The 13,252-nt window shown below is 35.2% G+C and overlaps 1 protein-coding gene across 1 annotated transcript in view; it reads left to right on the top strand.

The window, feature by feature from the left end:
- Window positions 1-13,252, top strand: part of LOC139981119 (uncharacterized) — a 51,236-nt gene that overhangs the window by 5,913 nt on the left and 32,071 nt on the right. The window contains exons 5-10 of the mRNA XM_071993300.1: window positions 898-1,120; window positions 2,073-2,147; window positions 3,318-3,427; window positions 4,149-4,847; window positions 5,894-6,021; window positions 8,995-9,106. Of these exons, the coding sequence (XP_071849401.1) occupies window positions 898-1,120; window positions 2,073-2,147; window positions 3,318-3,427; window positions 4,149-4,847; window positions 5,894-6,021; window positions 8,995-9,106 (1,347 nt within the window). The remainder of the gene's footprint in view (window positions 1-897; window positions 1,121-2,072; window positions 2,148-3,317; window positions 3,428-4,148; window positions 4,848-5,893; window positions 6,022-8,994; window positions 9,107-13,252) is intronic.

The raw sequence follows: 13,252 nt of genomic DNA, 5'->3' as shown, positions 1-13,252 counted from the left end.
CCAAAAAACTGCATAAGGGTCAATTTGTGTGACACTCTCAGCGGAAGGGGGGAGGGCGGTTGTACTTTATTCATCTGTTTTATCAGGAAGGATAATAAATCAGTGAGCTCCGCGCGCAGTGCTCACATTTTGTTGCCTTGGGCTTCAGCAAAAAATCAAAAAATCGAGCGTAGGGTTAATGCGGCCCTCTCCTTCATCATAATCATTCCATGTGGCCCTCCTCTGTAAAAGGTTGGACAACCCTGGTCTACATGTACCTTGGGAACTCTTAATTTCTAGTTTCATATACAGAGGTTCAGCACAGATATTGAGCTTAATTTACATATTTGTTCCTTTGTACTGTATGCTATCTATCTATCTATTTGTCATCGTAAAATCCCATTAAGTTGTGTGGTACAGTATATATGCCATAAACTCCCAAAAGTTGCAACTTATAGAGAATCAAAAGCTGAAAAACAGACTTAGCTTGTAGGCTTTTGTTTTCAATGAAATGCCTTTGCCTTTCGAGATTCAAGAGTAGTCTTCAAACCTCAACAAATGTTAAATGGTTTGTTTATATTGATTGCAAGTGAAGTTTGAGTTACAAGAGACATTTAAATTGGTCATATTTGAAAGAGAAATATTAAATTTTGGTTGTGGTAATTTGACAGCTACCTATCAGCAGTGGAATAAGTGAATGATCTTGACTGGATGGAGACATTTTATAGGCATCCCTAACTTAACTTCTGTAACACTGATGGTCAGAAAAAAGATGGTCGGGGAAAAAGTCGGGGAAAAGTCAGGAAAAAAGATAAAATGTCAAATGTTTCTCTAGTGTTGTTTTGTGTGAATGACAAGTTCCATGCCCTCCATCTTTGTCCGTGTAGTAGATATCTTGCTATTAAACTCCCTCCACAGATTCAAAGAGGGACAGTGCCTCATTACACTCACTTTATAAAAGGCCTGAATCTGTTTCCACGAGACGGATCTCCGTTGCCTCATCCTGCACCTCCGACGTTACTGGTAGAGAAGGACGGGGACCCGCCCGCCTCTGCTCTGTTTGGTGGGAGCAGTATGGTAGGGGATGATGATGATACATTAGGGTGTTCTCCCAGCGATCTGGATGACAGCGACTGGGAAGGTAAGAGCGACGCAGAGGTGTTTACTCATAACCATGGTGCATGAGAATACAGTATGTATTTGTACGTATGTATGTATTTTTAGATCCTCCTGCAAGCAGGAACTCGCAAAAAAGCCTCATTGGCTTATCAAAGCCGCAAGCTGACCGAAGTCAGTCTCTTAGATTCATATTTAAAGTCCATGATCATAAATTGTTAACAACTCTGTAACTGGAGGACATACATTAATCTTGGAGTGACTCGAACTGGGGATCTTATGATTGGAAGGCACCGGCATTAACAACTGAGCTAACACTCCAGTACTAAATAGTTCGTCAAGCTTGTTCCTTTTTGCAGCACCAACGACATTATCAACACTGATAATATCAGAACAAGCATCAGTAAGTATGTTGGCAGAAGCAATCAAAGGATTTCAAAGTGAAAAAAAAGCCTGATTCAAAGCTTATTTCAATCACACAAGCTGAGATCCATGTCAGTGCTCTAAAATAAGCACAAATCAGTGTCCCAAATGAGAACTTATGAGAAATTTAAAACTAGTACTCTCTGTAAATCCATATTGATCATTATTTTATGCTGAGCCCTAGGATTATCTTGCACAGAATTTTTTTTCATTTTTGGGGGGGGGAGGGTTTCTTGGCTTTGCTTTGCCAGTTACCAGCCTTCCTTTTCTAGTAACCTGGAAATGATGGGAAGAGTAATGACATACTGTTAAGTTATGTTACTGTCATCATATCTACATCATTACTCTAAACATTTTGTGACTATCTTAAAACATTAACCACTTCTTGATTCAGTTGGGATTCATAGATTGGGTATGATTCACTGCCAAAAGTCATCTTGAGTAGGACATATACAATGACTGATTTTTTTTAATATATGGAAAAAAAACTTACAAAAAATCTCTTTTACGGTAAAATCTGAGTAATTATAATTTTTTTTTCTCTCTGCCCGTAGATGTTGAAGATGAAGGCGATGTAGAAGATGAAGGCGATGTAGAAGATGAAGGCATTTTGGAAGCCACACAGGAAGGTGAGCAAATACAGTATTTTGTTATGAACTAATATTTATTAAAGGAAAGTTTAATGGCAGAAGTTGAGGATTTCAATACTTAACTGTAACTAATACTAAACATTCACTGTATCTCATTCAAGCCTCATCCTGATTGCATGCTTTACCAAATACGCACATAATAGTATGTTGTTATTGTACTGTGAAGGCATCTGGCAACAATGCGGTGATTGACATGTTGATATCATCTCAACAGTCAGAACAGATAAGTCGTGACATGTCTTTCATCCACAGAGGAAGAAACTCTTCATTCAAAGTTTCGATAGAAATTCAAAAAACATTTGTAACATTAGTAACAAAATCATAAAATGATGGTTAAACAGTTTGGAGGATATGTATGTATTTAGATCCTCTTGCAAGCAGGAACTCGCAAAGAAACCTCATTGGCTTATCAAAGCCACTAGCTGACTGAAGTCACATGACGTCCATGATTATGAATTGTCAATTGTCAACAACTCTGTAACTGGACAACATACATTAATCTTGGAATGACTCGAACTGGGGACCTTATGATTGAAAGGCACCAGCGTTAACCACTGAGCTAACACTCATATGTGCAATGATTACATCTCAGACCACCCACCTGTTGCAGATCATTTCCTGCAGGGGTCATGAACTTGGATTTTATTTCTAAAAAATGTAGTACCTACAAACAAGCATGTATATTCAGTCAGGAACAATTATAATGAGATGAGGAGGCAACTTTCAGTGTGTACTAAAGTGTCAGTGCATTATCTACATCCAGAGCAACCCTTTGGCTTTATTAAAATCAACCAAGTGTCAGAATGAGAACTTTTTTTTGTAGAATAATCCATCATTATTAGCTGCCACTTTTATTCATTGCAAAGTAGCAAGACTCCTGATTTGACTTTCTTATAAGTAGCCAAGGGCCTAGTCTCCTTGATTATATTTGAATGTCTCCCTCCCCTCTCCCTCTCATCCCTACCATCAGTTAGTATCTTTATCCATATTTATAAGTTTTGAAGAATGTAAAAAAAAATATGCCAATGGACCCCACGATCAATATTGTCTTACATGTCTGATTTGTAATTTTTTCAGAAATGAAAATGTTTAAATTAACATTTAAACTTCACTAAGTTGATTAAGTGCTCGACTGTTGTATGATTGTAGATATTACTCCTGTTGAAGATGGTAATGACCAAAAAGCAGTACAGGAAACACCTGAGAAAACAGTATCTGAAGACATCATAACTACACCATTGCCTGTGGTTATTGTGCAAGTAAGTAAAACATGGTCAACTATGTATCTCTCTATATCTCCTGAAATATAATACATTTGATCTTCTCTTTCAGATACCTTTCAAACAAACTCATTTGCAAAACATTCTGAAATTCAGTTGTACAGCCAGGAACACTTTAATCGCCTCCTGCAAAGGGTCAAATGATTCTCTAGTTTTTATTTAAAATACAAAATTGACACCTCCATCTCCTTAACACTGCCCTACTTTGTTTTGTGCTGAAAGTGGAAATTATTCTGATTACTTACCCATATGAGTGAGGTCATACAAAAGTCATTTCCCTAGAATTGAATTTGCTGCATGTTTTATAAAAACATATATAGATATGTAACTAAATATATAACATGCAACAAATTCCCTACGTCTGTAGATGTTAGCTTGAGTATCTTTATCCACGTCCTTATTATTGTTGGTAAGATACCTCGGTCTCAAGGGTAAGCTGAAATGGAATTCCGAGTCAATGCAAGATATCGTCAAAAACTTCACTGCATTTTGGTTTTCTACTTGGTAATTTTTAAATTAAATTGTTTTCTCTGTTGACAGCACTACTTGGCTGTACTTCTGTTGAACTTTGTTCATGAAAAATGATCAAAGAAAAGACCTGTTTCATCTCCGATTTGTTGGCTGTAGGTCTGTTGAACGTTGTTAATGAAAAAGAAAGAAAATGGCTGTTTCATCAACGATTTATTTAATTTTCACGCAGGATGGTCCAGAGGAGGATGTAGACGAAGAGCTGGAGAGATTGGCCAATCAGGATGAAGTCCAAGAAGAAGATGAGAAGGCGTTACCTCCTGCCCCTTCTCCATCTCCAGTGACTATAAAACCCGAAGAGGTGGTCCTCGCCACCGACGAAGATATAATAACGGATCAAGGGAGTGGTTTGATTGGGGAATCAAATACAGGAGATGATAATGAAAATCAAGCCGAAGATGATCCTAAACAGATCAGTATTTCAGAACCCTCGGGATCAACAGAATTTGAGCAAAGTAGTATTTCATCTGCCAAGGGAGAGGAGGAGATAAAGCCTGAAATGAAACCTCTCGTAGAGGAGAGATCTATTGTAGAGGAGAAGCCAGGGGAGGAGGAGAGAGGAGGGAAGGCTGATTCTGGGAAACCAAAGGGGAAGGAGGTCAGACTAAAATTGAGTGCAGAAGTGGAGGGACTAGAACCGAGCGTTACAGTGATACCCACTCCACCGGTCAAGCAGCAGAACTCACCGTCCACTCAGCAGACAAAAGTGAGGAGAGAAAAGAAAGAGAAAAGAGGAAAGGAGAAGAAGAAGGAGGTGTGGATACAAGAACCAAATGGGACTAAACCATTCAAACCAGGTGCTGCTGAAAGAGGAGAAGACGGGACAGATGAGCTCAAGTCTCGAGATGTAATGGATCCCTCTATAAACAAGGTATGTGATGTCATAAGTTATATGAAAGACAAAACACAGGCTTATGTCTAATTCGTTCCAACCAACAACAACAAAAATTCTTTTGTACAAATAAAATATTACAGAATAATAGTGACAGAAGTTGATTCAATTCCTGCTAGAGTTAATTTGACAGGAAGTCTTAAAAAAATCTCTGCTGTTACAGTTACATTGCGTCATCGTGGGCTCATAAATTTTTGCATGCAGTGGTGTAAGTTGCTTGCATGAGGCATTATATTTGCCTAGGAATAAAACAATATCCAAGCAAAGCACTTCTTATTTCTGCTCTTGCCTCATATTTAACCTCACATTGTTCAACTTTTAACATTTAAAAAAAAAAAAATTGACATCCCTTGTCTATGTTGGATCGTTCATGTAGAAAGAGACTTGAAGAAATAGATTATCATAAATTGAAAACAAGAAAAGAAAAGAACCTTGGCAGTAGGTGTTATTAAAGGGATACTCATGTACCAGATGATGATATAAGACTTCTTAAAAAGAGAGAAGCAATCCACATTGTTAGTAGAAACAAATCTTGGTATCTTGCCCCTATTAACTGAAGATATGATAGATCAGGAGGAACCTGACAGGCTTAATCCTCACCTAATCAAGGTAGTGGATCACAGTGGGTAGGCTGTGATGTCATCATCCTTCAAATGTTACACTCCTATTATAAGTCTTCTTATTGTATTAACTTTGAAATTTGATATATTTTAACATATTTGCTTAGCTGTCAATATTCTCTGTATTCAGAATTTCATTCATGTGCAAAGTTTGTTTTTGAAAGACTTTTTGCCTCTACGGATGAATTGGTTTACATATGATGAAGAATCACAAAATGAGACCAAATTACCATACAAAATGCCACTAGGTTTGTAGGTTTGACCTTAAAGATGCAGAAATCTATGCTGAAACTTCCCAGCAATGTTTGTTAGGGCAACAAATTTAACCCACAAGAGTATCCCCCCTTTAATCCTCGCTGACGTTCTCTGAAGTAATGAACCAAAGGAAACAATATTACATTCCAGACACTTACCAAGGATGACAGAGTTCCAGCTACTCCCCAGATAATCCTACCAGGCCAAGATCAGGAAATTAATTCTGATGAAAGGCTCTCAGCTGTTCCCCTCACTGATCCGTCAGACACTGCCAGTGGGTGAGTCTGCTTATATGTTATCAAGAATTAGTTTTGTTTCTAATAGGATGGGGCCAGCTACAAGATCTCAACGTTAGAATCATTAAAAAATCGAAGTCAACATTTAAGTATCCTGGTATGGACTGCTTTCAAAGTATGTGTTGATGAAATGTAAAATACTCAAAGATATACATTACAAAGAGTTTCATAACAGTCGGAGTAATTCTTGGCGGGTTATTCCACAATGTTAGTTTGACAATTATGCTATAATTGAAAATTGAATTTTAAAATTAATTTTTTTTTTAGAAGTTTAAATTTTAAAATGTGATTTCATTTTCCTCGACCTGTGCCATTTTGAAAAATAAAAAAAATGATGGATTATGCAGTTAGCCTCATATATAGCAGTGGAATATATAAACCATATAAATACAAAATGGCAGTTTCTTTTTTGTATGATTAATGTGAGGTTTTCATAACTGCTAATAATTTGTATTAAATTTGTTCTTAAAACTTGTTTTTCAATCTGGTTTTGAATACTTTATTGAGAAATGTTAAACGAATAGAGAAGATCCATGCTTTTGATAGGGGATCCCTATTAGGCTTGAAATGCAATAAATTACTGATAAACTAGTCGAAATTTCCAGCTACTTCCAGATTTCGCTTTTTAATACTATAAACAGTATGTATGTAAGACTATATTCTTGCTTTACATTTTCAAGAAGATCTAAATTCCAAGGAGAGATGTTGATAAGTAATGTTTTAGACCTGCTGTTTCTCAGCGGCCATGAGATTTGATACTATCAGCGTATGTGGTTAATCCTTGTGTTGTTGTCGTTGAGCGGAGGTACCTTCAAAAGGCCAGTTGTCAGTAGTCTTGGCACAGTTTCCTTCTGACAAAAAAAAAATTAAACTTCTCATTGGTTTTTAAATTTATTTTCTATATAAGTTCTGACAATTACACCTTTGGTATATTTTAAAGTTGGCTTAGATGGCTGTTTTTCCTTTTTCCGTCATCACCCTCCATGACGTACTGTTTATTGACGTAAACTACAATTTACATTCTCAGAAATTACCCTGCTGAGAGAGATTTCATCGTTTATTCAATATCATCCCAATTTTATCGACTTTATGTACAATTTAAACAACAATAATTATTTTGATTCACAAAGTTTCTGCCTGAGCTGTGACTCTGATTTTTCATTGGGGATGCCATGTAATAAATGGTGAATAATATGCATATTATATAGCTTGGTCATGATAAGTGGCACAACTTCGTTGAAGACTGTTTCAATATCTGTGGAATCGACGGTTATTAGTTATCATTGTGATGTAAAGATATAAAGAAGAAAAAAAACTCTACGAAAATTTAATTGAAACTTTTCTCACATTCTGCCCCCCTCATGTACACCTACCCATCTACGACCACCCATGATTTGCAAACTAAGGTAATTTTTTAGCTCCTTTTCGTCAGATTGTCTTTCATTTTCGACGGTTATTTACGAAACATAAAGTGGAACGGTATCTGATTGCAACCTTGGGGAGGTAAATGGATTTCAGTCAGGACAGAAAAGTTTAATTTATTATGGACGGGATGCAACAGAGGAAATAGGTGCACCTCGTTTTAGGGTACAGTGTTTTGTATTTTGTCGGTGTTGATTTCTTCTTCTCCGAATTTCTTGCTGATTCAAGATTATTAACTTCCCATCATTGACGTCCATTGTAGTTTTCTAATATTTTGTTAAGGAGGTTATCGCTAAAGGTTTGTCAAGAGATCTATTTTCTGCTAGTGAATAGAGATGTGGTTCGGTTCAACCCAAAAAGGGGATCCTTTTCGGAGAGGCTGTTCCTTTCTTTCTTCAAGATCCGTACTGTAGCTGGTGAAGTTCAGCTTTGACCTTGTTTGGGAGAATTAAACTTTAGTAGCAGAGTTTAAAGGTGTGAAATTGTGGGGGTTCTTCTTCATGGCAGATGTTTTGTGCAGATTAGCAGCTTTTATTGTCCTTTTATATGTTCTTGTATGTTTTTTCTTGAAATGTGATGCGTTTGAAGATGTTTGGTTAGCTGTCAACCTTCCCAAGAATTAGAATTGCCTATTCTCTCTGTAGAAGTGTTTAATTTATATTCCCTCAATGGATTAAGTTTGAATTAAATATTCTACTATAAGCACAAAACAAAATTAATGTTTTCAGTTCGATTACCATGATGAGAACATTCATTCTGCTGTCAGGGTGATAGATCCACAAAATGATAACCAAATTTGATAGCTTTGTATATAGCTCTGCCTTGCAAAAATGCTACAGTACAAGTAGGTGGTTTCAAAACCTAAACAAGCAGAAAATTTCTATTCTGTTATATAACTGCATCTTCACCCTCTGGAATATCTATCTATGTGCAACTTCATTCATCAATCTGCTTTACATGTCAGGGATTTTTTCCATTCTGATAAAACTCCCTAGGGCTACAACTGGGAAAGTTCTTTTCTAACCTACATAGTCTCATAATTAATGGTAGTTATAGTAAGAGCTTTGTTGAAATCGGAAGTTCTTCTCACTAATCCTTGGTCAAATAGGAAGAGATCTTTATTTATCCTTATACTGTACATCCCTTCACAAGCCTTTTAAAAACATCTTGTTAAGAAATGCTCCGATCAGCATGTCAGAATAAATTGTTATTGTTTGAAAACAGTGAATCCTAAGTAATGTAACAAGCATTTTACTAATATAGTTGCTGCTGTTGTCATGTCAGGGCCATTTACAAGGAGAAGAAATCTTTACCAAAGTACTTCAAATGGAATTGATTAATATCATTCTTTGCAAATGGTCCACAATTTGCTATTTATGCACTAGACTAGAAAAAAAAATGGTGTTATAGAAACTTTTAAATTTTTTGTTTCTTCTTCTTATTTAATATTTTGGTTATCTATGTATTTTTTTTATGAATTAGCAGAAATTCTTAATCCAGATACTGTATACATTTCATCTGCCTTGCTCACAGGGAAGGTAAAATGCCTGAAGATTCTGGAGAAGATCAGGAGCCACATTCAAAAGTTAAACTTGGCCCACCACCTAGTAAAAGTAAAGTGGATTTACTAGGCATGGATTCGGATGTAAGTCACAGTTTAATTCTTTTAATTTCATTTTTATATATTCCATATTTAATTGTTATGCAAAAAAAGGTTTCCAAAATTTTGTGTTTTTGCTCCCAAATTTGTTGAACTGATAACTTAAAAAGCAAGTAAAACAAACTAGAGCCAACATTGGGGGAAAAACTGCATTTTGTGTTTAAGTCTGATGTTACCAGATATGGTCATACACAACAAGACCAAAGACCTGAATACATTGGTTCAATAAAGTGCACCAAAATCAGGAATGGTGAAATTAGCCATGTGGTTTGCAAATACAGCACAATGCATTAAAATTGTGGGACGCTAAATTTTCTGTATCGGGTGTAAATTCGGCCAACTGGTGGTAAACTGCAAATATATATTACATATTACTTAGATTGATGTGCGTAGAGTTATGTATGAATATTTCATGTCTTGGTTAGAGCAAAATGCAGCTCTGCAGTAAGTTTTCTACATTGTATCAACAGTAATAGCTGCATGGAATGTGTGGTGAAATCAGGAAAATTATCAACCTATTTCTTTGATGTGTAGACCATGAATTGTTATATTGGAGAAACACCACCTCCCTCCCCCTCCTCCCCCCCCCATCCCCACAGGACACAGCTTCCTTATGTTTTTCCTTCCTTCCAAATCACAAATTCTGTTGATGTCACCGCTTACAGTGTATTGCTAAAACAAAGGAATACTCCTACACTCCCTCTATACATCGCTCCTGAAGTTTCCACCTATTTGGTCAGTTTCTGGATTGATGTTTTCAAATTCTCTATTTTGATTAGAACAGAGAACTGTTTATTTATTTATTAAATGTTGAAATGATTATAGCCTAATTCCTTCTTTGTTTTTGTAAATTATGCAAAAAGTTCTCATATATCAAATCATATTTTTGGTATTACTGCATGTTTTTTTATTGTTATCATGTTCTATAATTTCATTTTCTTTCTTCCCTTTTTATTTTTCTTCTTCAATCGAACAGACAATGAAAGTATGTATCATGTTATTTTACTTTTTATGCACCATAGCACCATTTTATCTTTCATTCTTGCAATATACCCAACTAAACCCAACTTTTCACTAACTCCAACAGTTAGATGTTTTCCCTGCACAACCAACAGCAAATTTTTCCCAATTGCCACCCATTCCATAGCATTCATTGTAAACATTTTCATGTCACCCAAAGCATTGCCCTTAAACCTTCATGATATTAACCAATTGACAAATTTATATCAATTTTTATCACAGTCACATGATCAGCATATTACATGTTGGTTCTTTTCAGTTCTAAGAATCCATGTTGTTTTTTCACTGTTTCAAAAATCGGGTCATATTTCCCATTTAATTGGATACTTTTTGTGAATTTCCATAACAGCTTACTGGAATTTATAGCTGACATTTTTACATGAAGTTTTACATGTAAACACAGTAATCCTGGTTTGATAAAAAAAGGAAAAAGTGGAAAAACATATAAACAAGTTAATTCCAGATGTTTAAGAAGACAATAAAAGAAAGGTGAAATATCTGATGTAAATAAAGTTAAGAAAAATGATTAGCTAAATCAAACTAAAACAAAAACTGTTAGCAAACTGCTTATCCACTAAAGAGCCTGTGTAAGAGAAGTCATTCAGCCCGTGAAGAAGATCCTGCTAGGATCGAAACATCAGGCCCACTTACTTTTACACCATATTGATTAGCTGTGAGTGATTTTCAATCAATATTAGGAAACAATCTCATAACTGCATTTCATATCCAAAATATACATACCAAAAATATATACTGTATCTATATAAAATATCTATATATCTTTAATTGGTGCTTTCATCTGTACTTCACTAGTAACTAGCTAATCATATGATTATTTACGACCATTTCATTCTCAAGTAACACAGTAAGTAGTGCCTTTAACAAATGATGATAGCACCGTCCTCTTAGTGACTAAGAAAAGTTAATCTCAAAGTTTAATATTTGAGTAATTCTGGAAAACCTTAGGTTATCTGTAATTTTTTTTTTTTTTTTTGGCAATAAATTGACGAGCCCCATCACGGAAATTGTCACTGGAGCAGCACGAATTGATATATCTTGAGGGCGGTTTCATTCCAACTCATTAGTATTGATTGCTTCTATTTCCCCAATTGACGAATGTGGTGTCGATCTTAATGTTAATTAACTCAGAAGGCATTTGTAGTCATGTCGTCTCTGTGTATACATATATATATTTAATGATAGGAAATTTAATGTTAACATTGCAGTTTTGGTTGAATAAGTAGTATCATGACTACCTGGAGGGCCCTGGGGGTGGGGGGTGAGGGGCAAGGTGTAGACATCAAGAATACAAGGCTGCTAAGGATCCAAGGTTGGGCTTTGCTCCTCTCGACCCTCTGGCATTATGTCACTGGGTACTCTCAAAAGTGAATCATCACAGCCGTCTAATTTTATTCGGAAGGATACTCACACTGTTTGAAGGAACGAAAGCAATCAACTGGTGGGATAAAGATTATTTATTAAAGTTAGAAGGAAAAGAGTGAAAAGTTATCTTGAAAGCTCTACGCTTATAGAACAAAAATTATGTTAAACACTGGGATGTGCTGCATGGAATTATCCTGGTACACAAACATGGATCATAATAGTTATTATGATCATGATAAGTATTATTATTGATATTATTAGTATTATATTTGTATTAATTTAGTGTCAATACTATTGTTTAGTAGTCACAATTTAGTCTTATATCTAATTAATAAAACCAACACTGATTTCACTATGTGTCAACATTTTGCTGAGACTTTTCATGGTGATATAATGTATCTATCCTTATTTGCATACATGCACATTATCAGCTTTTTGCATGTTTTGGGTTGTTGTGCCAAAGATACTTCCTACAGAACAAATAGCCACCTATCTTGGACTTTAGAATATTGCCTTCCTAGAACAAAAGATCTTGTGGTTCTTATAAAAAGTAGAGTGGTAGGGTAGAATTTTACTAAAATGGAAAGCAACTAGCTACTGAAAGACAGATTTTTTTATGTCAAAGTAAACTTTTTTTTTTTTTTTTTTTTTTTTTTTTTTTTATTTAAGTAATAAATAAAATAAGTGTAGGTGTGAGACTAGTCGAGGCTAACCTCAAATACTGATAATTTTTTTATTAGACTTGATCCTTATTTCATTTTCCATGCTTTTTTTTTCCACTTGCTAATTAAAGTTCATATAGGTGCAAAAATAATGACAGAATCTGCATGATTAGGATGGTCATTTGCAGTCTTAATAACATATGGTATTAAGATACTGGATAAAGGTTTGTCAACACTAGCCAGAAAAAGGGGAGCAAAAATCGTGGAGTTACTTTAAGTGAATGAAAAATTCATGAGACTAAACATTGATTCATGACATAACATTCATTGAAGTTTTGAAACCTTAGCATCTAGAATTCCACTAGCAGAGATGAAAAATGTTTTAAAACAAAACCCACTCAGCCTGTGATGTGTAAAGCAACAAATACAATATATATTATCAACATAATTTGGTTTCGTAAGGCAATATGACCTCTTATTTATGCACATTATGACAGAGTACCTTGTCCTTAAAATTTATTATACAGTTATGAAATACAGGCTTTTTTGTGGCAGATCTTAAAGCAATTTGATATCATCTTTAGTATGGCAAGCTATTACCATCCTTCGATGCACAGTTTACACTTGTTAGATAAGATCTTTTATAGCTTTGTACCTTTGCATTGGATGTGCCTCAATCTTTGTAATCTCTTCTTCAAGGAAATTAGAAAAGGTCAAGAAATTTGTCTTCCATCATTGTCAGTACTTCAGTCTACCAAACTTGAGAACAGTCAAGCAATCTTGAAATCTAATAGGCATTACTTGTATAAATTTTTCTGTTATATTGCTAGCCAATTATTTTAAATTTACTCATAGTAGTGAGCTAATGACTGTGACGATAGTGAAACCACTGTAACTATATGAGTTGGTCAGGTTTTAACACAACATTAAATATAGCTTTAATTTTTAATTCTATTAATTCTACTTTTGCGATGCAAATCAATTATGTTATACTCACTACATAGTAGTGAGCCATTGGCTGTGACTATAGTGGAAACAAATTAAATGAGTTGGTCAGGTTTAAACA

The sequence above is a fragment of the Apostichopus japonicus genome, chromosome 15 (genome assembly GCF_037975245.1).
Source record: "Apostichopus japonicus isolate 1M-3 chromosome 15, ASM3797524v1, whole genome shotgun sequence".
NCBI lineage: Eukaryota > Metazoa > Echinodermata > Holothuroidea > Aspidochirotida > Stichopodidae > Apostichopus > Apostichopus japonicus.
The sequence above is the reverse complement of the archived record's forward strand: the minus strand, read 5'-3'. Positions and strand labels throughout refer to the sequence as shown.